The sequence below is a fragment of the Podospora bellae-mahoneyi genome, chromosome 2 (genome assembly GCF_035222275.1).
Source record: "Podospora bellae-mahoneyi strain CBS 112042 chromosome 2, whole genome shotgun sequence".
Taxonomy (NCBI): Eukaryota; Fungi; Ascomycota; class Sordariomycetes; order Sordariales; family Podosporaceae; genus Podospora; species Podospora bellae-mahoneyi.
The window spans coordinates 2,651,058-2,676,224 of NC_085881.1; the positions used below are offsets into that span (position 1 = coordinate 2,651,058).

At 50.4% G+C, this 25,167-nt stretch overlaps 6 protein-coding genes across 6 annotated transcripts; 4 read left to right on the forward strand and 2 right to left on the reverse strand.

The window, feature by feature from the left end:
• Nucleotides 1–170: 170 nt before the first annotated feature.
• Nucleotides 171–4,292, reverse strand: QC761_206630 (uncharacterized protein; the record flags this gene model as incomplete). The annotated part of the gene is given in 3 exon segments (XM_062876399.1): nt 171–1,525; nt 1,538–2,560; nt 2,621–4,292. 3 exon segments carry the CDS (start codon nt 4,290–4,292, stop codon nt 171–173), a joined length of 4,050 nt encoding a protein of 1,349 aa, XP_062734991.1.
• Nucleotides 4,268–8,017, forward strand: QC761_206640 (uncharacterized protein). The gene is made up of 10 exons (XM_062876400.1): nt 4,268–4,420; nt 4,469–5,166; nt 5,229–5,659; nt 5,715–5,853; nt 5,917–6,119; nt 6,171–6,314; nt 6,365–6,464; nt 6,523–6,653; nt 6,715–6,858; nt 6,912–8,017. The coding sequence occupies exons 2-10, from the start codon at nt 4,661–4,663 to the stop codon at nt 7,031–7,033; spliced, it is 1,920 nt and encodes a 639-aa protein (XP_062734992.1). The 5' UTR covers nt 4,268–4,420; nt 4,469–4,660; the 3' UTR covers nt 7,034–8,017.
• Nucleotides 7,219–8,343, reverse strand: QC761_206655 (uncharacterized protein; the record flags this gene model as incomplete). Its single annotated transcript, XM_062876401.1, has 2 exons — nt 7,219–8,198; nt 8,256–8,343. The coding sequence occupies 2 exons, from the start codon at nt 8,341–8,343 to the stop codon at nt 7,219–7,221; spliced, it is 1,068 nt and encodes a 355-aa protein (XP_062734993.1).
• Nucleotides 8,344–9,490: 1,147 nt separating this feature from the next.
• Nucleotides 9,491–9,823, forward strand: QC761_206657 (uncharacterized protein; the record flags this gene model as incomplete). The annotated part of the gene is made up of 2 exons (XM_062876402.1): nt 9,491–9,645; nt 9,703–9,823. 2 exons carry the CDS (start codon nt 9,491–9,493, stop codon nt 9,821–9,823), a joined length of 276 nt encoding a protein of 91 aa, XP_062734994.1.
• A 3,765-nt stretch (nt 9,824–13,588) lies between these two features.
• On the forward strand, nt 13,589–13,993 carry QC761_206660 (uncharacterized protein; the record flags this gene model as incomplete). The annotated part of the gene is made up of 1 exon (XM_062876403.1): nt 13,589–13,993. The coding sequence occupies one exon, from the start codon at nt 13,589–13,591 to the stop codon at nt 13,991–13,993; it is 405 nt and encodes a 134-aa protein (XP_062734995.1).
• A 4,006-nt stretch (nt 13,994–17,999) lies between these two features.
• HET-R (Heterokaryon incompatibility NOD-like receptor R) lies at nt 18,000–22,235 on the forward strand (the record flags this gene model as incomplete). Its single annotated transcript, XM_062876404.1, has 2 exons — nt 18,000–20,219; nt 20,268–22,235. The coding sequence occupies 2 exons, from the start codon at nt 18,000–18,002 to the stop codon at nt 22,233–22,235; spliced, it is 4,188 nt and encodes a 1,395-aa protein (XP_062734996.1).
• Between the last annotated feature and the right edge of the window lie 2,932 nt (nt 22,236–25,167).

The window sequence follows — 25,167 nt, forward strand, 5'->3', positions numbered from 1 at the left end:
CATCTATCTTCTCGATTCTTTGCTTTAATCAGACCCAATCCCGATTCTACGATCCACGACGTGGATGCGGGCATGCAGTTGCCATAACCACATATGCAAAAGGATCGAATAAGGAAGCATAGTCAAATATCATCAGAAGCTACCTCTGTTACAAACATTTGTACACCCAATTAAACGACCGAGCCCTTTCCTGCCGCTTGACTGTTGCCTTGAGCCTCGCCTGTGCCAACCTCGAGCTCCACACCCACCTCATCCCGATCTTGCTCTCCCTCAAGAACTTCAGACTCCGCAGTCATCCTAGCCGCAGTGTCTACGGTCTTCGACACCGCAAATTGAACCTCAAAACTGCGCGCATTCACATAGAGAGGAGCTGCCAGACTATCCTGCCGTGATTTATACCCATGAATCTTGGCACCTTCCAGAGCAGCCTTCATCTCGTCAAACGCGTCATACCGCCGATCGATACGCCCCCCTAGATACGACTTTGCCTTCCTAATCATCAAAACCCACAGACGCCGCTTGGAGGCAAAGTCCCGCTCGAGAAGCACCCAAACGGCAATAGTGAAGAGGATCCTTTCTTTCAGGGCCATGTCCTTACCAAACATGTGGTCTTTGTCGTGTTTATCCCGGAGAGTACGTAGCCTCTTGGTAATTTCTTTCCCCAGTAAATCACGGAGGAGGACGACAACTTCGTTGTGTTGGCCTTTGTTGTGTTTAGTCAAGAGATTGCCTGGGCCCTTGGTGGTTTCTTCCTCGAGGAAATCCCGCAGAAGAATGACGTGTTCACCGTGTTGGCCCTCTTCTTCCCCTGGAATGGTGATGATAGAAGGGTGAAGATCATTGATTTGGCCGGTTTGGACTGAGTACCCTCTGGCAAAATACCCCTCGGCGGATTGAAACCTGAGAAGTTCAGAAATGATGCGGTTGTCTGTCCATGGCTTATTGTCGCCACTCTTGGGTTGTGTAACTCTTTCGTGCTCGTCTCTCACCCTGCGACGCTTCGGCCGCTTCTCCGTCTCCTCTGGGCTCTCTTCTGGGCTCTCCTCAATCTTCGCTTTAGCCTCCTCGTACGCCCCACGCGCGTACATTGGGTCCGTTGGAAGTGGACCAGGAGAAGGTTTGCAGAGATAGACATCGGTATACAAATCGATCGCCTGATCGTCTTCGGACTCCAAGTTATAATCCGGACCGGGCGCCGGTTTAGCTAGTATATTTGGGATCTCTTCAATATTCACAAGTGCGTAAGTTGGACTGCTTGTCTGGGGTGATGCCGGCCCACATCTCAACTTCTCGAGCATGGCGTCCATCGGAGGTAAATCAGAAGAAGGGGCCCACGGAGGAAGAGACGCCGGGAATTCGATCGCGTCATCCTCTTCCGGCTTCCAGCAGAAGGCTTCAGCGGCAATCGAGTAGCATTGTGATTGAGTTTGTATACTTTCGTGCTCTTGACTTTTCGGATCAAGTACTTGGTCGAACACCCATTCATCTTCACTGGGTATGGCCGTTCTGTGCCGCGGTACTACACCTGAGACGTCACCTGAGACGTAAGGCATTCTCCGTTTAAATTTACTTTCTGATCCGTTGTCAGGAACACTGGTATTGTTCGTCTCTGAATCATCTGCATCGGTGTCGTCGAACTCGAAAATAGAGCCAGGATCCCTCGGAGGATCTCCAGAAAGAGATCCCAGGATGGGGCTCTCATTTGAAGCGCCCGCCCCTCGCGCAATATCGCTCTGTTTCTTGAGAGTATTAACTTCAGGGTCTGCAACGCCAGTGGACTTCCGCATCTTGGGGAAGATTAGGTTGCCAGGTAAAGCGCAACAGTTTGTGTCTTCAACCAGTAGGAATTCTCTCCTGTTCGAGGAAGGACGTCTTGGAAGTTGCAGCCCTGGAGGTCTCATAGGGTTGCTCTGTACAGAAGAGCTAGGAGGCACAGGCCTTTGCAAGTGTCGCCCGACTGGAATTCCGGACAAGTCGTCTGAGTTCCTGGGTGTAGAGACAAGCTCCCCTACTAGAAGCAAGCCAGAGGCAGGCACCGATGTTTTGCCACTATCGACCATAGTAACCCCAGCAATTGGCCCGTGTGATTGCAACAAGTCATCTCCAGGCTCATCAACAGCCTCAGCACCGCCTTCTGCGCACCAAATATCATCCGGCTCAGCAGGACAGAGCTCCTCTTTCAGAAAGAAGCTCGTCCATTTGGAAACAAGTGACCATTTGCAGCCAATCTTCTCCGCCTCTTTTCGTACTCTATTTCTCTCGTCCCAAGAACCAGGATAGGGGCGAGTAGAGCCCAGGTGAATATGGCTCTGACCTCGCTCCAGATCATTGAGCAGTGAGCGGGCGGCAAGCCGATGAATTGTTATGCTTGGCTTCTCGAGAAGCGTCACAGGAACATGGAAGGTCTTGGTCCCGTGGGCAGTATCGGCTTTGAGTGTAACGTCGGTGATACTCTCGGATGATTTGAAGGAATCAAAGAGGAAAAAGATCCGGCTTCTGTTGAACGGGCTGAGCGTGGATATGTCTGCTGGAGATTGCTCGGCGTTGAGGATACTGGAAGCTGTTGGAAGGTCAGTAAAATGGTGCAAAGTATCTGAGAGACGAGCTGCTATGTAAATACCTTGCTTACTGCCATCGCCCCTCATGATATTGACCTCCAAATGCATAGGCCCCAAGTGATCGGTCATCAGTGCTGCCTCTGCCATGCTGACAATCCTATCCTCCCAATCCCCTTCGCCCACCTCTCGAACCACTTCGGCATATCCTCCACCAACCTTGGCGATGCCCTCCACCAAGGCATGGGAGACTGCTGGACCAATACCTAAAGCAAAGAACCGTATACCCCCTTCAGTCAAGTCCCTCTGTTTCCGAATGTACTCGAGGGTTTCGTCCAGGCGCCATGTCTCTCCGTCAGTCAAAATGATGATGTCTGTAGGCAGTCTTTTGTCACGCGCAGTCAGGATGGCCTGGACTGCGGGAAGCAGTTCAGTACCCCCCATGTTGGCATGGAAGTTGGTGTCAACCCATGAAGAAGCGGACTGATACGATGCTTCGCCATAATCCACCGAATGAGGCTGCCACGACTTGTAACTTGAGCCAAAACACCACACATTGAACTTGCGGCCATTGGGAATACCCTTCAGGAAGAATTGCATGGCAGCTCTGAGCGAGGTTAACTTGTCGATCATGGACCCTGACAGATCCGCCAAGAGAAGTATCTCGGTCTGATCGGTAGGATTGGATGTGCGCGTGGTAAAGCCAGGCGGAATTGTCACCATGAGTGCCTGTTGATTGGGTAGGGTGGGATGCTTTTCGATCCATGCTTGTGGTGCTTCGGTTTCATCATTCGGGCCTCCTGTTGTGATATCAAGGACAAAGTCGCGATCGAGAAAAGCAGAGCCTGTTTCTAGTTTCACCAGGGCTGTTTCGACACTACTTCGGGTGTCTTCACCAACAAGGTCGGCAAAGGAACTGGCCGCACGTGTTCCCAACCGGTTTTCGACAGTGACCTTGTGTGTTGGGCTGACAATTGAGGCAATCTTGCCGGCTTCAACTACTTCAATCTGTATCGTGAGGCCTTCTGGAATGGAGGTGGAGGCAGCATTGTTGTAGTCTTGGGGTTTGTCACCGTAGCGGCTTGCGATGCAAGTTGGAATCGTCAGTGTCGTGATCCCCTTACGATGGGCAAAGTGATGTTTGAGAAGGGTGATGTAGGTGACAGTGACCCTGATCTTGGTTCTTGCTGGGAGATTTCCAAGGCTGGTGGTGAATATCTCCTCGGTATCTTGCTCGAGCAACGCCGCTCCTGTGGTACGGTTGCGGACATGCTGCTGGAATTCCGCGCGGGCTTCTTCCTTTGGCTTGACATTGCCAGCCAAGACTTTGCCATGACCGATGCGACAATGGAAGCCTGTCACGGTGCAGCCAGATGAAAGAGGAAACGTGTAGGCGGCCTCTTTGATGATGCTGTCCGAGTCGTTCCAGAAGAGCTGCGTAACTGTGATGCTGGCCGTGTCTTGAATGACGGAGGCTTCAATCGAGATGGAGACTGGCGGGAGCACATTCCGACCAAGAGATGGTTCTTGAATTGTGTAGGTTGGGATATTTGAATGTAGCAATGGTGGCGCACAGGCGGGGTGTGTGTGAAAAGCCTGTCTTGGATATGGCATGTGCAAATTGGTCTGCAGGACATTTGACCTGTGAAACGCATTTTTCAATTCTGCTGGAAGAGGCTCTCGAGGGTCGTATCTCGAGACAATACCCGCAAATCGATTTGGTCGATATCCAAACATGTTCAGAACTTTCTGATGATAAGACCCCAACGAGAAAAAACCATGAGCCCAGAGGGGTTGCCTTCACTTTATCAGTCTGTCCCAAGGCATCCATCGGAGCCTTATGGGGCGCAGTAAGACCACCTCACCTGCGCCATGTTTAACCCCCTCACCTGCGCCATGTTTAACCCTCTCACCTGCGCCATGATTACCCCCGTCTTATGCAGAGACAATTTAACACCGGCCCCCACCGGAGATGATTGGCATAACACTCTCGGGCTGTGCATGCAGGTCATCATCTACTTCTATTAACCCCATATAACATCCAAGCTCATCGTGTCTAGCTACCGCTCATCTCCTTCCACTTCTTAGGCTAGGCACCAGACAGGATGGGGTCGCCAGTTTCAATTGGCGATATCATCGCCATGTCCAAGATCTCTTGGAAGATTGCCCAAGCCTTCACCAGCGGACGCAAGTCTGCGCCCATCGAATTTCGCGAGGTTGAGAACCAGCTCTACTCCCTCAGCTCGGCCCTATCAGCTTTCAAAGATGCATGTGGCGATGACATCGCTGCAGTCTCCATCGAGTCTTCATCACTTCCCAACCGATTTCAAGACAAAGAACAACACGAAGGTCTGCAGAGTGTGGATTGGCTGCTGAGCAGCTGCAATGAGACGCTGAGGCATCTCGAGAAGCTCATCGACAAGTACAGTGCTCTTGCAACCGGCTCAGGTCGGGACAATCCAGAGCCACGCTTTCGACGATGGAGTGACACCTTGCTCAGAAACTACAAGAAAATTGCTTGGACAACCGAGGCCGGCGACATTGCAACCCTACGAAGTCAGCTCTTGGTCCATACCAACAGCTTGCACTTGGTTTTGGGGACCATCGTAAAGTCAGTGAATCTTCAATGTCACAATTTCATGAAAGATTTCGTTCTAACATAATCAATCATAGCTCCCGTACTTCCAGAATTGAGGGAAGTCTCGCAACAAACACACAAATGCTCACAGAAATTCATTCTTGGTGGACCCAAAATCTCAAAGATGCCACCACTTCTACCGCTGAGAGCCAGTCCCTATCGAACAGTTCAGCAAAGACCATAGGCTCAATTAAATTTCAGGTATCGCTTACTGTGGATAACGCACAACAGCTCATCTGTCCTCGATCATATTACCAGGAGGACATGAACCATTGGACATCTCAACTGTTATTGTGTGGCTGTGATAAGGCTGCCGACCACCCCAAGCTCAGAGACATTGGACTGTCACCCATAACTTTCCCCTTTAAACATGGTGGAAAGAATAGGTCATGGGTGCTCTACAAAGTTTTGGAAAGGTCGACGAACCGTCTGGTATCTGTAAATATCAGTAATGTTGCAGTTGAACGTGAATCGGCAAAATCCAAGCTTACTCATTGCCATTATCGCTAACCCGGAGATAGATATCCACGAGTTTCAAGAATCATTCATCGATCGTCTTGCTGAAGCCACTGCGAGATCAATGCTGCAGCAAGGCATGAGCAATATGCTTGCTCACCCAGTACCTGATAACACAGGGATTCGGACTTTGTACACGCAAAGGTTAGTTCAAGTCATTCATGCCACCAGAGTAGATATTGTTTGCTAACGCCCTAAGCTTATTAGTGATACAAAGAATCTCTATAAACTGATGGCCGATATTACCTTTGGCGTCGGCCACAGATCCTTGGTCAAGAATGGGATCAGTGGGGTTTCGCTCTTGCAATATCGAAGCCTTGGTCAAAGCAACGAAGGCCAAGGGGAGGAATATGCAGAGCTGCTGGTCTACTACAACAAAAGTGAAGATATCACGAAAAGCATTCTCAAAAGTAAGAGTTCGAGGTGCCAGAATCGCATCTAACTTTGCTAACGAGACATAGTACGTCATGACACGGTAATGAAATTGATCGAAGGAGATGCAAGGATTGTGTTGGACGAAATTGACTGCTATGGCTTTGTTGATGACAACCAGGTCAACAAGCTGACCAGAGCAGAGGTTTCATTCCAAATGATTTCCTTCGAAGGTATGTAGGCAAACGCAAACAGCGGAGCACGCGTTCTAATCGAAACACAGCTGCCAAAGCACTCTACCAGAATATCGAAGACATGAGAAGGGAACTATTTATCCAGTCTCTAAGCTCCCCTAGGCGAGACGAGATTGTAGCACTACGGCTGTGAGTGGATCCGGTGTCTTATTACCGAGTTGATGCACTGACTCTTGTTTCTTCCCAGCCAAGTTGCGCAGGTTCAGACTGAAGTGGTCTTGGTACAGAACGCAGAGCTCTTGATCACCCGAGACGGAGAGAGAAAACAAAGGCTGATTATTGTCAGCGAGAACAAGTGCACAATACTCAACCAAGCCCGTAAGTTTGTTTAATGTCCAAACTTACGTGGGTTTGGAGTCTCACAATCATGGTTTTACAGTACCTGATGATTGCTTCACCGCGGTTCGGAAAAGTCCCAATTTCAGCGCCCCAACATGGCTTGTTCAGATGAAAAGTGATGGAAATCAACAGGTATTTTACTACCCGAAGGGATTTCGAATGCTCAGGTTTCATGACAATAATGGTGAAGGTGCCATCCCCCTCTCATTGTAATCTGTCTGGCTAACCCGATTTTAGCTACAAGAATGTTTCAACTGGGGCGCGAGGCACTCTCTCAGAGCGAGGGAAAAGCGAATTTACCCATCAGGAATCGACCTGATGAAAGTGGGGGCCAGATTGAACTTGACCGCAGTGTGTGAGATGATGGTTACTTCTCCGGTGATCAACAAGATTGAGATTTGGCAATCAATCGCTGTATGTAATTCTAGTCTTGAACTATTGGCAAAGAAATCCTGACCAGTAAGACAAAGAAAACGTCAATCATAATTTCATAGACATCATAAGGCCCAGCGTCTAACCAGCACCTCACCTCGCCTGAGCAAGCTCAAGCCCTCACAGTAACTACACTCTGCCCAGGCACTCTCATTCCACCAGTCCTCACCTGCTGTCTCACCGGCTGAGTATTAACAGCCGGAATCATCACAACCTGCTGTTGAGGCTGCGGCTGAGCTACAGTCTGTAAAACAACAAACTGCTGCTGCTGCTGTTGTGGCCTCTGCACATGCTGAACAGGCACAGTAACAAACTGTGTCTGCGGCCTCTGCTGCCTCTGCTGCTGCTGAACAGGCCGTTGAACAACCTGGCTAACCGGCCTCACAACCTGCTGCTGTACTTGACCAACCGGCACAGCAACGAACTGCTGTGTCTGCGGCCTCTGAACGTGGGTAACTGGCACCGCAACTTGGACGTACTGCTGCTGCTGCTGCTGCACCTGCACCCTCACCCGCAGCTGAGGCTGTTGCTGAACCCTAACAGCCTGCTGCACCGGCCTGCCCTGCGCCTGAGTACTAACCCTCACCTTCTGCTGTTGTTGCTGCCCCTGACCCTGTTTAACAGGCTTCACAACAACCTTCCCCTGCCCCGGCGTGGGAAAAGCAGGCAAGGCATCCGGGTTCGGATTCTTGACGATCTTTTTCTTGCCCTTTGCAACCTCAAACGCGTCAGGTAGGTAGCTTATCGTGCCTGCTTGCACCCCGCTAGGGCTGGGTTTGGTCAAGTACATCACATTTACTGTTTTGAACTGTCTCGGCGTCACCCCCTTTTGGGGAGGTGGTGGACCACGGGGAGCGGGGACGCCTTGCGGGGCGAGGCCGGCGATGTAGAGGTCCCATTGGCGTTGGGGGTTGAGGGCGAGGTAGGAGGATCGGTAGAAGGATTGGTTTTCGCCTGTGGGTTTGGCGCGACGGAGGGACTCGCGGCCTGGAGGGGGAGCGGCGGTGCGTTTGTTGGGGGTGACGACTTTGACGGCTTTGGTGGTGGTAGTTTTGAGTTTTTTCCAGGTGGAGGTTCGGCGGATGAGGACGCCTTGGGAGAGGTTAGTAGGGGGCTTAAAGGGAGGGAAAGGGGAAGGGGGAGACGTGCCGATTACTTGTCCATCTTGGATTGCGACTTGCTGTGGTTGAGGTTGGGGTTGTGGTTTGGTGGTTTTGTGTGTTTTGGTGGTGAACATTTTGGTGGGGACCTCACTGAGGTGATGAGATTGACATGAAGATGCTCATGTAACGGATGATGTAAACAGGAATGATGAGCTCCGATACTAACGTTTGAATGTCACTTCACTGTGTCGAGAAGGCAAGTTCGGATGAAGTTCTATAGATAGACAGACGAGTGGATCTCGAATTGAAGACTGCCGGACTTATAAGACTTCGCTGTCATGAAAGTGAGACAGGGGTACATGTGAAAGTGCTCTCGTTACTAAGAGTAATCGTTGCAGTACAAGCTGGAAGATGTTGTGATTGACCCGCGAGCGTGGTTTCACCGCTTGGTCGACCACTGCAAGGCCATGTCAATATTAAAGAGTTTTTTTTGAGGTTGGGTTGGCCTCTGGGTTCTATGGGTCCGCAGACCGTTTTGGCGGCCTATGTTGCAACCGGAAAGCTGTTGCAAAGCTATGTCCACTGTGGTCTGCGGCCTGATAGGGCCCTCAGTTGGTCGTCGCTGTTTGGGCCGCAAAAGCTCTGGCAGATACGGCACAGTGCCACCACACTCGAAGTTTGGATCATCTATCTACCTGTCCAAATCTTGTAAAGAAGTCGGAAAACATCTAATGTCGGTGTCTTGCGGTATTGAAGAGAGGCCAATGTTGTCTCTTCCCGTTATCAGTAGGAGGCAGTACCGCTGTATGGGCTATCACTAGCTGGTACAGATAGTGGAGGTGTAGAAATTCCAGGTTGGTGTCAGCATCGTCTTTATGATTGGCTCCTTCCGTGCCGAAAACAGGCATCCATGATCCAATGACACCTTGAACCACAGATACTAATGAGGGGAAGGGTGCCTTCCTCCTCAATATCGAATTTGCGTAGAGTTGGATGCCAGCCATGGACCCCGCGACGGCGATTGGAGTTGTTTCCTGCATTCTGTCTTTTGGTACTTCTGCATCCAAGATCGTAAAGGGCGGCGTGGAGATCTACCGACAAGGAAGTTTAACCGAGCATGCAGAACTTGAAGATGTCATGGACAGGATGCACTTCTTCCACGCCAACTTACAACAGACCACTTCGATGCAACAGAACCTGTTAGATGAAGAAAGAACTCTTTGCACCCTCGCTGATGAATGCCGCAAAATATCGTCAGAACTTATCCGTCTGCTACGATCCATGAAACACTCAGATTCGAAGGGGTTGAGGGCCAAATGGAAGGCTTTGGCTACATGGTGGAACAGCATTGTTTCCGCAAAAGAAAAAGCAGAATTGGAGGCCAGACTGAGCAGCTGCCAGACTCACTTGATCACAGTTCTCACTTGGTCTTCAAGGTTCGTTTGTCCGCGGTTAATACACTCAGGTACCTGATATGACTAACTGCAAGCAAGGTTAATGCTTGAGAATGTGGCTGAAGTCACAGAAAAGAGTAATGTCACCCTTGAACAACTTCGAGGCTACCTCGAGGTCTTGAAATCCGAGCTAGAAATGCGCAAGATAGAGCCCGATTGACTGGATGAATCGGTTCAAAGGATAACCAGTAACTTCATCAGTATCCAAGATGAGAAGCTACGGGCTATGCTCATGCCAGGATTGTAGAGGCATTCCATTATGATAAGATGACATCAAATATGCGTTGCTAGTCAGCCCGAACACGTATTTCAGAACAGGTTCTCGGTTGAAAGTACATTATACCTCCATGACCTTACACAGTACGATACGCAACGCTTTGTTGGTAGCAGATTGTCAAAGCTCGATGAAGTTGTTCGGAACCAGCTGTCTAAAGATATCCCAGAAAAGGCACAAGGAATCTTTTTGTGGACACATCAGATTGTTCTTCGAGAGATTGGGAGGTCACACACGACGTCAATGTCGAAATTCTAGACAGATTCCCGGAAGGTCTACGCCCTCTACTGGACCGCACTGTAGCGACCATCCCTGAACGGTATCGCAACGGTCCTATCTAACATTCCTGATGCTTCCCTCATGATGGACCTCGACATGACGTTTACGTCTCTTCAATCTTCGTTCCTGGATGATTATTGTCGGGACCCGTCATTTGCCTACACCATGGCTGTTACAGACTGGCGCGAAATCGAGACGGAAGACGAGAGACTCCAGTCGTGTATCCGGGAGAGAATGGAACGAGCAGCTGCGCAGTTATATGGTTGGCGCAAAGGACTGGTACAAATGTCATCTTTTCACAATAGCTTTGGCGAGCGCCAATTTGGAGCTACACCAATCAGTTGGTTGAGGTTTTTTTCACCGATCCATCTTGGATTACTTCAACGAGCCCTGATAAACCAGCGGTTGTTCAGTGTTGTGGGAAGGTCTCAGCTAATCGAAGCCATCTCCGAGACTCTTCTGACCGAATTCCCTGTCAATGGCAGTGTCCATCGATCGATACCAGATTACTCGAGTTCCCAATGGTTTGCGCCCTTAATCAAACTACGCACTGAGCCTGAGACGGACAAAGCCCCGTAGAGGTTCTTGAAGCGTTTCCAGACTTTCTTCGAGCTTCCTCTGTTGAGAATTCTGACTATACTGGCAGCCGACAACCAAAAATGGATCTTCACAGATGTCTTCGGGGGTTATGAACTCATTGGACGTCTGAATAGCTCCCGTGGTCCACTTGCGGATGTACGTATTGATTTGAGCGGTAGCCCGCCTCTGCACTGGCGTTGTGCCCGAGTCCTGCACGGGCTGATTTAGTATTGAATGATGTTGACCACAGTTTCGGATCCAAACTCGATGCAGAACTGATTGCCATAACAATGGTGTGGGCATTAATCTATGGAATATGATCTGGCAGCCAGTTCGTTCCAGGCACAGTCGAAACTTTTGCGACAATCTTGAAAGCCAAATGGGAATACATTGACACAAAGACCCAGTTTCGGCCGACTACGATGTACGGTGACTTTTGGTCACGGGACAAGACAACCATTTGGCAACAGTATTTATTCTCTTGAGCTGCATGCCATTAAAGTGCTAAGCTTTCCAACCTGGTCTGAATAACACAGCGTGGAGTTCGGGCAAATCTTGCAGGCATTTCTGTTGGCAGGCGCCCCTTCTCTGTGCTGGATAACTTCTCTTGATGAGACGCCAGAGTACCCCACCGATCGTGTTGTGCAGCTAGAGACGATATCTAATCAGAAGGAGACTGCGTGTGTACACGCTGTTGTTGAGGGTCGCCAGGGTTATCTGCCAGTTAACAGAGGAGCAAAATGGTCTTTGCGGGAATGGATCGCTGCAGCGATGCGCCCAACAAGAGCACGTTGCTGAAGCTCATCGATGAAAGGGCACCCAGTGAGCACACCCACCAGTCGCTCTCGAAAAGAAATCCTCCTAGAGCGTGGGGACTGGTATCCCCGGAGACAGAAAGGTCAGGAGCGGGGAAGATGACCGCGTCCCTGGCAGTGCTTTTTATGGGTAAGCCGCCTCCATCTTGTTCACTTGAGCCACATATGGCACTTGGGGTATTTTTACCGACTTTTAAAGCAGGCACTCTGGTGGTTGGCGTTGTTTTGGATTCCTTTTGCTATAGAGCCCCATCATACACAGAAAAATAGTTGGATCTTCGGAAAGCCTTGTCCACTCTCAAAAGAACCTTTCAATCACCCCGCAGCCACCTTCTCGCCAAACCTTTTGCTTCTGCCGCAGAGTCACAGGTGAACTTGGTGTGGGGGGATAAGAGCATTGGGCATAGAAGCCCAAAGATATCAACTACGGGACATATTAAAACTTTTAGTCTGGAGACACCAAGGGTCTAATTAAGGAGGGGAGGTAGAAATGGATGGGGGCACAACAGCGGAATGCTGCAGCGGAGCGAAGCTCAAATAGCCAGAGGGGGGATGCGCTAGTATAATTTCACTATCTATAGGTATGTAACTTCAAGACATCTTCATGAACCTTCAAGATTGGTTGTCATGACAACGGGGACCCCAGCCCAAATAGCCCCTGAACCCCTGAAAGCAAAAGTGGAGACCTGGGGACAAAGTATTCAGCACGGTTGCCTTCGAGGTGTATGCATAAGAAGCTTGTGTGGGGCACCTGACAAAGGGCCAGGGTTTCACCAGACCCAGACCTATTTGCTCTTAAGGTGGATTTTCCTATTTGTTTACTTTTGAACTGAACAACTAACAGCTTACTGTAATAACTTTTGCCCTTATCTTCGCAGGCAGTGACTATCCTTGGCCACCGCCCCACAGCTTGTCATAGGACTTATGCACTGTAAGAGTTGTTGGCCTTGGATATTGTATACGAGGTTGCTCCGGGAATAAGTCGATGCAGCGGGCTGCATGGAACTTCGTGTAACGGCCGCCCGGAGATCGACTGTTGTGAGCTATGACGTCGAGTAGCTATCTTCAACTGAAGGTATCTAAGCTCATCATCACTGTTGACTGTTTGAAAATTGAATCAAGATGTATTGTGCGGATTGGAGATAGTTTTATTGCTACGTTTTATTTTGTTTTTATAGTTTAGCGATGGAGAAAGATGAACTTATCTCTTTGATAATATCAATCATTCATTCCTCCTCTGCCTTGGTATATCTCAAGCATTTGAGACTCATGTGCGCGTATCTTTGCTGCGGTTAGGCACGACTACCAAGTGCCAAGATGTGAAGATCGTATTCTAGTTAAAGATGAACCTCGTGATATTTCGAAGGATGATGCCCGGGCTTTGTTGGCCGGATAGTGCATGTAATCAACCGATGTTACTCTGCAGCTGCGTTCGTTTGTAGCTCCACTTAACGCACGCCAATCTAGGCACTTTACACGAGATCAAATGAGAGGAAAAATAGAAGCTCAGCGGTGTTACTCAGCATATTCATCGATATACGAGATCCTGCGGAGTTGAGAGTCACATTCCACTTTACTCCTTCTGTACTGTTGTCAGACGTACTGATCATGTTACACCCACTAAACTCTACGGCCGCTCATCCGCGAGAGACCGAAACAAGCTTTCACTTTACGAACTTCAAGTTCCACGACAGTTCGGTCACCTCACAATTTTCCGTATTCGGGAGCACCGCGTGGCTGATCGTGTTGCTAAATTTGTTTGTTGGAAGTCCCTAGATTTGACGCTGCACAACAAGAGACCCTGTTCGGGGCTTAGCTGACATCATGAAGCGTGTAGACTATGGGGGCCTGCCGAATATAAAAATGTCATCACAGTCACTGTGACTCGCAATTAACTCCGCACCACAACGCTCTTGAGCATCTCACTTCAACAACTACCAGCTACCTACATACCTACCTATTCCAACAAATCTTTATCATGGCTCCTATCTCTCTTCTCACCATGGCGCTCATGCCTCTGCTCGCCCTTGCCATGCCCACAGCTATCCCCGCGACAGCGTCCGCAGTCGACGTACCCGGCAACGTCTTAGTCTGTACTGGCGAAAATTACATGGGAGAATGCCAAACCGTTCAGTTTAATATCGAATATCCTGGCGAATGCCTGCCTATTCCGGAGCCGTTCAAGAACAACGTGGGGTCATTCAAGCCAGACCGTGGTGCCATCTGCCGTCTTTTCGCCGCCGATCGGCCAGATTGCACAGGCTCCGGTCTCTCGATCTTATATCACCCTGGTCAGGCGGATCTTCTGACGGACAATGGAGAATATATTGCTGGGCGTGAGGCGACCTATTGGAGGTGCCAGACGTGCACTAACTGCACCTAAGCGCAGAGTGTGATGGGTTGGTAGGCAATTACCAGACTCGGTCCAGCTTTCAGGCAAAGTAAAGAGCTAACTGCCTGGAAGCAAGAAGTATGTGGAGTGAGTCACGACAGCGATACTTCAGCTCGGAAACTATTATTATGGGACATGGGGATATGCATGTATGTGAGATGACGATGAGGCTTATGAAGACTTAATATAGATTTAATGTAATAATGCTCACTTACAACAGAGATTCTATGTTCTTTGGCCTTCCACTTGAAGATCCGTTGTCTCATACCGACCCTTCAAAAGCCTTGACACACAATACCGCCCCCACAGCAGCAACACTCCCCAGCAAAGCCATTTGCACACTCTCCCACACAGCTCTTCTCAACCCTTCTGTTGCCAACGTCTTCCTCACCAACGGCCTTGTCATTCCTTGTCAGAATAAAGTCCTTCAAAAAGCCAAAGAGAAACAAAGCGACCACACAAACCCCAAAGCTCCACGCGAATCCCACATGTATATTCTCCATACCGAAAAAGAAGTACGGAAACAGGAGCAGTATCCCCCCAAGTAAATAACCAAAAGACACAGCCAACCCCTGCCACAATGGGACTCTCCTTCACCTCCTCAGCGGCCTTCTCCTCGGAGTCTTGACACCGGCGACGAGAAGGAAGCAACCCATCGCTGCTTGATACCTCCTCTTTCTCTCCCTCTTCCGCCTCCTCCGCTAATGGTGACGAAGACCTGACAGAGGTAGAAGAAGGGCGAGCAGCTAGACAGCCGCCAATTCCCATGCTGATGCTATCTGCACAGATCTCCGCCATGCCGGCGTAGATTACTGTGCGGGTATTCCCAGTGAGGATAGGCCTGCTGTGAGGGCAAGGGAACGATGAGGCCATGTGCGAAGCCGAAGGCGAAGTTTGAGAGGAAGGAAGCGAGTGTTATGGTGGGCATGGTAAAGGTTGAGGGGGAGGTGATGAGCTCGGGGAGGTGGGTTACTGTATTTGGGAAGAGGAAGAGTCTGAAAACCGCTCCGTGGAGAGGGATCTTTTGTGGAAAGAGGAGGAGATGGGGATTGATTCGTAGATTGGGATGCTGTTCTCAGAGGTGGGCGGAGAGTCACCTCTGATGATGCTGCTGAGCTTTTGGGACAAGGATACTTGTGGTTGTGACATGTTGTTGGGGAGGAAAGTTTTATATCAGTGTGGAAGAGTGAAATTCGGGAAGTATCAAGGGACGGCTGATGAGGTGAGGAATGAGGGAAGCCCGTCATCTTTCTAATCTCTTGTCCAGAGCACATCTGTAGCTGGAAGCATTTCCTGTCCATCAGAAGACTCTGACACCAAGCCATGACATCCAACTACTACCATCTCATCCGCGGCTGTCCTGCAAAGGCATTAAAAATGCATGTAATGCCATCGGTTCAGCCATCCCCCACGTCCATGTGCAGCAAGACAACATTACTAGCGCCACGGGCCGCTGCAACTTCAAGCCATCAAGTCCAGTGTCAAGACAGCAGCTACACACGTGTAGAGTGCTATTGTTGGTACACTAGGAAATCGTATAGTAGGATTCAGTGAGGATTTCGGGCATTTATAATACACACGTTGGCCGGATTCTCTATGATGCGTTCCTAGTCTATCCCCAAAGCAATGACCGAGAGACGGGCTTGAGGGGAATAAAAGCTTGTTCAGGCGTTGTAAATGATAAGGAATATGTTTTTATGTGTGGGGTAGGCTGGTAGTAAAAGTGTGATTGATATCAGTTGGTTGATCTAGATTTGTTGGGCTAGTCACCTAGGAAAGTCACTGGCCGCGAAAAGAGAGGCCAAAAGGCCAGAGATTGGTTGACCAAATAGGTATTACAATATTGGTTGTTGGTTGTTCTGTCTAAAAGTAAACAAACAGGAAATCCGGCCTTAAAAGCAACCCAGGTGTGGGTCTGGTGAATGACAGGCCCTTTGTCAGGTGCCCACATGATTGGTATTGAGTTATGGCGCGATGAGAGAGGCGCATCGTAAATACAACAATGAGTGCTATCAACACCGCATAGGAAGTTCTTGCGAATGTGTAGATAGTTGTATTCAGACTAGGCCCGAGGCCTTCAAAGATGGCGTCGAAGTAGAAGATCTCCTCACACGTGCGTCGAAGCTGGGAATGTCATTTGTCGTCCGTGCTGAAATATCGGGAGAGGGTTGCTATAAAAGCTCTAAACTATATCCATTTAATCCGTTTGCTTCATCTACTATACTCCCAGACTCCCATTGTATATTCGTTTTCTCAATGGCTTCGTACTTACCCAATTCCTTTGCATTAGCCACTACCATTACGGGCCTGATCACTGCAGTAAAGTCATTGTTGTGACCTTCCAGTAGGAGGGTCCAGTTGGGAGGCTTCCGGAGAGGCTCCTGGGGATGCTCGGTGAGGAGGGTCCCGGAGGAGGCTTTCAGGAAGCTCTTCCGGAGGCTCACCTGAAGGCTCCAAGCGTGGCGAACGGCGCAGACACCGGAGGCACACGGGAGTGAGACTCTTGGTGAGAGTCTCTGGCAACGGAGGATGCGGAGTGACTCGAAATGACCGGTTTTTCTTATGGGAAAAGCAGCTTCGAAGGGTCACGCAACATGCCCCGGTGCCGTGGAAATAAGGAAATGAAGGAAAGAAATGACACTGAAATGAACAGGCAAGCCAAAAGAATGATATGACTTGTGTTCAAAGATTAAAGATAGATGGGGAGCTATGGTGAGAGCGTCCCAAGGCAAGGCCTTTTACACTACGGAATCGAGGGTCCCGGGACCCAGTGTGATCATCCACCTGTGGCTCGGAGGGTCACAACAGTTATGCTTCTTCTTTATCATATGAGGCAGCTCCCATGATGACTTTACCGCGGTGGCTAAGCCCGCGAGAGCGGCAGCTGACGCTCAAGAACTGGGTAAAGTATGAAGCTATAGAGATACAGGTACCGGTAGTTGAATGAGAGTAGAGTGGATAAGCAAAGCGGGAATGAATGTGTCACAGTGCCAACCAAGGACTAGGTAAGGTCTCTTGTTATTGCACGAAGGAGAGAGAGAGAGGAGCGAAGCTCTCCGAACTAGAGACCTGCTCTGCTGTATGACTAAGCCGCTATCCCTCAAGGTTGGTCTGGTGCGGCGACAGAATGGAGGTAACTGCGGGCGTTTTGTACTTACCGACCCTTACGTAGAGTTAAATGCTATAAACCGATTTTAAATCCAACCTAAATAGGCAGCGAGTCAAGTACTGATTATTTTCGATGTCAACTGAAACTACAAACCTAGTGTTGTGTGGGTAGCCACAACTGGCTCCATAAGGAGCTTGGGCCAACCTGGGCTGGTTTGTTTGGGTCTGCAAGATTTCTCGGTTTGCCTTTCCATAGTTAATATCAATCAACACTTTTATACCAACACCTAGTAAAGCGAATGCCTCCGCTGCCGAATAAGCGAGCGCAAGGAACTGTAGGCGTGAATCTCATTGTCACTTACCGTAGTTTCTGAGTGCTGTGCGGCTACACGCTACAGGACATGATCGGATGCACTCTGTCAATTGGGCCCACTGTTAAGGAATTAATATCTTGGCAGTGGGACCTGAGCCACTGGGTTCGACAACACCAGAATTGACACCTTTTTGGATCCCATATACGATTTGACACACACCAACGGGAACGCCGCCAATCACGATGCTTCGAATTATGCGCGGTGGCGGCCTGCCCTCCAGGCGACAAAATGCACAGCGAGTGACCCATGCAAACGCAACACCTTGACAATGGCGACTACAATAACCACCTTCAACCTCCTCAATCAGACCGACCGGTATTCACGCTACGAACTCGACAGCTACTTACGGTAGATAGTTCTCGCCTGTCTAGCAGCTACCCCATTTCACCTGCTGATTTACTGTGACTCCAGTCCCGCGAACATTAGCCGGCCGCTCGCGCGACTGGTTGCCGCACCGCCGAACATTTAATTCGTATGAATCGCTGCCGAGAGAGCTGAACCTGGCTGCCTGTGTAATGCGGCTCCTTGAACGTGACGATACCGGCGACTTCCACCTGAAGGACTTGCCCAGCAACGCGATTCCGCCTTACGCCATACTCTCACACACATGGGGCGATGAAGAGGTCCTCTTCAAAGATCTGGTGGATGGTACGGGCAGGAAAAATGCAGGCTATGCTAAGGTTCAGTTTTGCGGAGATCAAGCCTGGCGCGATGGGCTGAAATACTTCTGGATCGACACATGCTGCATCGACAAGTCAGACGCTGTCGAGCTCCAGCACGCTCTCAACTCCATGTTCCAGTGGTATCGTAACGCCATCAAATGCTATGTCTATCTCACAGACGTCTCAATCAGCAAGCAGGATGCCGACGGCAACTCTAGTTGGGAACTGGCTTTTCGGACATGCAGATGGTTTACCCGAGGATGGACTCTGCAGGAGCTTATTGCTCCAACGATCGTTGAATTCTTCTCTAAGGAGTGCGAGCGTTTGGGGGATAAAAAGTCTTTGGAACAAGAAATCCATGATATAACCGGAATTCCTCTAAAAGCTCTTCAGGGAAGACCTCTATCCGATTTCAGTATTGCCGAACGAATGGCGTGGATAGAGAAGCGCGATACAAAACTTGAGGAAGATAAGGTTTACTCGCTATTCGGTATCTTTGACGTGCACATACCGGTTATTTACGGCGAAGGAAAACAGAAGGCATTGAAGCGGCTGCGAGACAAGATCCGCGAGGATTTTCTCTGTTTAGGAAAGCTGTGGTCCGCTGACCCGCGAGACCCGCACCACGAGAAGGAGCGCATCGAGCTAGCAAAGGGTGGTCTGCTGGCTGATGCTTACCGCTGGGTCCTTGACAACCCCGAATTTCTGCAATGGCGCCATAACTCAGAGAGTCGACTTCTCTGGATCAAGGGCGACCCTGGCAAAGGCAAGACCATGTTGCTCTGCGGCATCATCGACGAGCTAGAGCAACCCATCACTGCTAGTGGTGGCAACTTGGCGTATTTCTTTTGTCAAGCTACCGACTCGCGCATCAATAGCGCAATTGCCGTGCTACGGGGGTTGATTTACCTCCTTGCTCGCCGACAACCGCGTCTTCTCTCTTATCTGCCCGAGAATACGTACGCTTCCGACGACGCAATGGCATGGGTCGTTCTATCGAAGGTTTTACGGCGTATGCTAGAAGATCCAGACTTGAAGGAAACCTACCTGGTCATTGATGCCCTTGACGAATGCGTTATCGACCTACCCAAACTTTTGGATTTCGTCGTCATTTCACCAGGACGCGTCAAGTGGCTCTTATCAAGTCGGAACGAGGTTCTTATTGAGGAGAAGCTGAAACCAGATGTTGGGCGGACGAGACTTAGTCTCGAGTTGAAAGCGAATGCGATGCAAGTGTCTCACGCCATCGATGCGTATATCGACGGCAAGCTATCAGGTCTCGCATCACTTCAAGACGACACGCCGTTGAAAAATCAAGTGCGGGATATTTTGCACCAAAAGGCAAACGGCACGTTCCTCTGGGTTGCTCTCGTTATACAAGAGCTCAGTGAGGATGATGTTGAGAGCTGGCATGCTCTTCAAATCGTCGAAGAAGTGCCGCCAGGCCTAGATAGGATGTATGATCGCATGTTGAATGAAATCAGTCGGCACAAAAGGGACTCGGAATTTTGCCGGCGCATACTCTTGGTGGCCACGGTTGCATATCGCCCACTCTACTTGGACGAAATAGGCAGCTTATCTGAATTACCGGAGCAAATTGTGGGATTGACAGAGAATATTAGGAAAGTCGTGGCTAAGTGCGGATCGTTTCTCACCATCCGAGAAGACAAGATCTACCTTATCCATCAGTCAGCCAAGGACTACTTAAGCGCATCCGCCTTGATCTTCCCCCATGGGGCACCAATTGCCCACCGGTATATATGCACTCGATCGCTAGAGCTTATGTTTCAGAAGTTAAGACGCGACATGTACGGCTTAGTTAGCCCGGGATTTCCTATCGACCAGGCCCGCACGCCAGAACCGGACCCTCTTGCGACAGTACGGTATTCGTGCGTCTTCTGGGTTGACCACCTCCGCGATTCGATTTCTGATAAAGACACGCCACAACGCAACACACTGGATGCGGTTCAGACATTCCTTGAACAGAAGTATCTTTACTGGCTCGAAGCTCTTAGTCTACTCCGAGCTATATCGGAGGGTGTCATTGCCATAAGAAAGCTTGAGGGCTTACTGGTAGGAATAGCTTACTAAGACGAGACAGCCATACTAACAGAAATATAGGGGCGAACTCATCAAAGGCAGCTAACAACCTTTATTCGGGATGCGCACCGGTTCGTTCTCTCCTACAGATGGATAATCGAGCAAGCCCCTCTTCAGGCGTATACATCAGCCCTCGTATTTGCACCGGTTGGCAGTCTAGTAAAGAAGAGATTTAGGACGGAAGAACCTAGCTGGATCAGTACAAAGCCAGTAGTAGAAGCGGACTGGAATGCATGCCTCCAGACACTCGAAGGCCATAGGGGCTCGGTTTCCTCGGTTGCCTTTTCAGCGGATGGCCAGCGGCTCGCATCCGGTGCGAACGACGGTACCGTCAAGATCTGGGATCCCTCCTCGGGACAATGCCTCCAGACGCTCGAAGGCCATTGGGGCTCGGTTTCCTCAGTTGCCTTTTCAGCGGATGGCCAGCGGCTCGCATCCGGTGCAGACGACCGTACCGTCAAGATCTGGGATCCCGCCTCGGGACAATGCCTCCAGACGCTCGAAGGCCATAGGGCCTGGGTTACCTCAGTCGCCTTTTCGGCGGATGGCCAGCAGCTCGCATCCGGTGCAGACGACGGTACCGTCAAGATCTGGAATCCCGCCTCGGGACAATGCCTCCAGACGCTCGAAGGCCATTGGGGGAGGGTTTCCTCAGTTGCCTTTTCGGCGGATGGCCAGCGGCTTGCATCCGGTGCAGACGACGGTACCGTCAAGATCTGGGATCCCGCCTCGGGACAATGCCTCCAGACGCTCGAAGGCCATTGGGGCAGGGTTTCCTCAGTTGCCTTTTCGGCGGATGGCCAGCGGCTCGCATCCGGTGCAAACGACGGTACCATCAAGATCTGGGATCCCTCCTCGGGACAATGCCTCCAGACGATCGAAGGCCATAGGGGCTCGGTTTCCTCGGTCGCCTTTTCGGCGGATGGGCAGCAGCTCGCATCCGGTGCAGACGACGGTACCGTCAAGATATGGGATCCCGCCCCGGGACAATGCCTCCAGACGCTCGAAGGCCATAGGGGCTCGGTTTCCTCGGTTGCCTTTTCGGCGGATGGCCAGCGGCTCGCATCCGGTGCAGACGACGGTACCGTCAAGATCTGGGATCCCGCCCCGGGACAATGCCTCCAGACGCTCGAAGGCCATAGGGGCTTGGTTTCCTTGGTCGCCTTTTCGGCGGATGGCCAGCGGCTCGCATCCGGTGCAGTCGACGGTACCGTCAAGATCTGGGATCCCGCCTCGGGACAATGCCTCCAGACGCTCGAAGGCCATAGGGGCTTGGTTTTTTCAGTTGCCTTTTCGGCGGATGGCCAGCAGCTCGCATCCGGTGCAGTTGACGGTACCGTCAGGATATGGGATCCCGCCTCGGGACAATGCCTCCAGACGCTCGAAGGCCATAGGGGCTCGGTTTCCTCGGTCACCTTTTCGGCGGATGGCCAGCGGCTCGCATCCGGTGCAGTCGATGGTACCGTCAAGATCTGGGATCCCCCTTCGGGACAATGCCTCCAGACGCTCGAAGGCCATAGGGGCAGGATTTCCTCAGTTGCCTTTTCGGCGGATGGCCAGCAGCTCGCATCCGGTGCAAACGACGGTACCGTCAAGATCTGGGATCCCTCCTCGGGACAATGCCTCCAGACGATCGAAGGCCATAGGGGCAGGGTTTCCTCGGTCGCCTTTTCGGCGGATGGCCAGCGGCTCGCATCCGGTGCAAACGACGGTACCGTCAAGATCTGGGATCCCTCCTCGGGACAATGCCTCCAGACGCTCGAAGGCCATAGGGGCAGGGTTTCCTCAGTCGTCTTTTCGGCGGATAATCAGGGGGCGCATGGGTATGTGTTGCGGCCAGACACGACCTGGGTCATCTATAACGGCCAGAATGTGCTATGGTTACCACCTGAATACCGCCCAACCTGCACTGCAATCCAGGGGCGGATAGTAGCTATTGGTTGTTCATCAGGGCGAGTTTTTACTATTGGCTTTTCAAGAGACAAATAATACATTTTCAAATTCTCTCCCTTCGTTCTCTTTAATTCATTTCTCTAGCTTGACAAGAGAAGGGCCTGGGAGGATGGGTCAATTTATAGATATTTTCGGAATTCTAGCATATCCAATGAGGCTAATATTAGTTCCTTCAAGAGGCAAATTGATGGTAACATTTTAGTCCTGCTCAGCTCTGCTCGGTTCCGCGACAGCGTGGAATCAGGTATCTCAGTACGTGATTGCTTCGGGAAGAGGGCAACTGTCCTCTATGACTCACCTTTTCCACAGTAGATTGGAATCGCTACTCGCACATATCGGATTCCTCAGCGCCCTTCCGAATCGAGTCAGACAATTCTGCAAAGAATTGGCCCAGTGGCGACGAGCCGTAACGCCACTTCCACGATGCCGCGAGGTTCCACAAGTCAGCCAGTTGTTGGCGCGAAGCTGTCCTAACGGAGCGGGTTGCGGCTGTTACACGTCAACGATTAACCACGCAGCGAACTGCAAGTCCTGAGTCAGTAGTCGGAAAGAGAAGCGAGCAAATAACCCACAGGCGTCATAGACAGCTGTGTTAATGGCTCATGCATATTTAGACGGGATCTCTCAGAAGTAGGATGCTACTCTGTGAAGGTGAATATGATGGGGTTTGCTACTGTGTTATTGTATTGCTTGTCCTCCTTGTCCTTCAAAACGAGAAGAACCTCCATTATATCTATACATGGCGATAAAGTTGGCGGCAAATGGTACCATATCCAGCTGAAATGGTTACGTCAGTTCAGCTCCCCTGAGCTCCATTCAGCTTGGTTGACCAGAACTCCTTCCTGTCTGACAAGATCATCCAGCTTGGCAGATGCCTGAGGTCATGACAGTCACGGACCGCTAGAGAGGCCTTATTCGCACTCGGTCCGAATGGAGGTTGAACTGCAAATCCCATCTCTACCATATAATAGGGTGTCAAACGCCCAGTCGGTCCTGGACAGCTTGCAAGAAGAGCTCTAGGCAGTGGGCGCAGGTCTACGCCTCTCCCCCCCCCCAAAAAAAAAAAAGAACAGGCTTGCCACGCTGCTAAAACCTCCTAAAAATGAAGCTATCTACAACCTTGCCGTCGTCAAACCATGGAGCCTTCACTACCCTATTAATCCTCCCTGATTTGGTCAAGGCGCTAGGTACTGCACTCTCGCCGTCCCCGGGCCCCTTTGTGATTCTCGTATCCTGGCTGCCGGGTGCCCTTCGGGACCCCTTCGTATCGTGATGTCTCCCTCCTCTGGGTTCCTCTCGAAAAGGTATGCTTCCACTGCATCCTTATTGCATTCCAAATAAAACTCCGAAGATGTATTCGATCTAGAACTTCTTCTCCTCTAAAAGAAAGAATAATTTTGACAAGCTGTATTATCCGTTGTTTGCTGCAATTTGGACACCGGTTGCCTCATGCCTCACCCACCTTTCATGGCAGTTTTCACACATCCCATGACCTTCGATTGGCGTTGTTATTTATGTAGGTACGTTGACGAAATACAGGGTATCTATTCGAAAGCCACTTGCTATATTTTGACGTAAGCCTCTCTGTCCCAGTTATACTTCTATCGAAATAGACGTGGTAATCGGTGCTATAGACGCGCACCTATTCTCCCTTATGTATTGTTTGCTAACGACATATGTGAGGAAGAAGATAGTAGGTATAACAAAAAATGTAGCCGCAGGACATGCACGCTAGTATCGTGCCAAAGTTACTACTCTTTTGGATAACGGTGGAACAGGTATGATAATTGCAAATAGTATCGTTGATGTGACCTTCCGGTAGGAGGGCCCTGATGGGAGGCTCCCAGGGAGACTCCCCTTGGAGGCTCCATGAGGCCCAATGACAGTTCCCAGAGGAATGTCCCGTTGAGAGGGCCTCGGCGAGCTCCGAGTCGTGGCTTCCGGCGACGATGCTGGAAGCTCAAGGGTGAGGCCTCTAACTGAGAGTCCTCATTAAATACGAAATGAAGAAAAGAAATTGATGAACACCCAACACAAAGCATACGATCCGTGTGTTATGGTAAAGAGTGCTGGGGAGCTCTCAAAGGAGCGTCCCAGACCGAGGCTTTGTATATGTGAGCTACGGAGCGTCCTAGACCTGCAGGTACCCCTCCACCTGTGGCTCGGAGGCTCAGAACAGGCTTCATACTTCCTTCCTAGTTTAGATAACTATCTAGTGAAGTAAAGTCTGGGAACCCACTTTACTATGTGCTTTAGGCATATAGTTAAACCATTATCGAAATCTTATCTATATTTACGATGACCTCTTCCAGAGCTGGTCGAAAATTGTAATAGCATTTCGGACATCATTACACCTCTGAGAACAGAAGCTCTTACCACACACCAGAATAATTAACCTCCCCTTCACCGTCGCTGCTTTTAGCCTCCTAGGTAGTGCTGCTACTTAAATACAGTACACTAGTATATATATTACCGCGATAGCTACTACGTGTACTACGGCTATAACCCTCTCCCTAACTAGCAACGTTACCGGAAGAATATTTGATCGATTCGTCTAAATCTGGCTCGAAAATGTCGATTATATCGACGCTATCGCTAACCGCAAGTACCCCTTTACCAACCTCCCCCCTTATCCAGTCACTAACCTCCCTCCCCCCAGCTAACCACGTTTACCTCGCTACCCAAAGTATATCTCTAATAAACTACATCGCCCGCACCCACCCCTCTCAACCGGACTATATCGCCGTCGCAGCCGACACCCGCCACAGCATCTCCGACAACAACGTCCACCGCCTTTGACGCCTCCATCAAAGTCTGTTGTTGACTTCCTCGAACCCGGCGGCATCTCCTGGTCCATCTACCAGGAAGACATGCCTTGTGTGTTCAATTCCTCCCTTTCCGCCTTGAACTGGGACTAACACCTCCCCCCAGACTCCGGCTTCCAAGGCCCCCTCCTACGCCTCGGGCT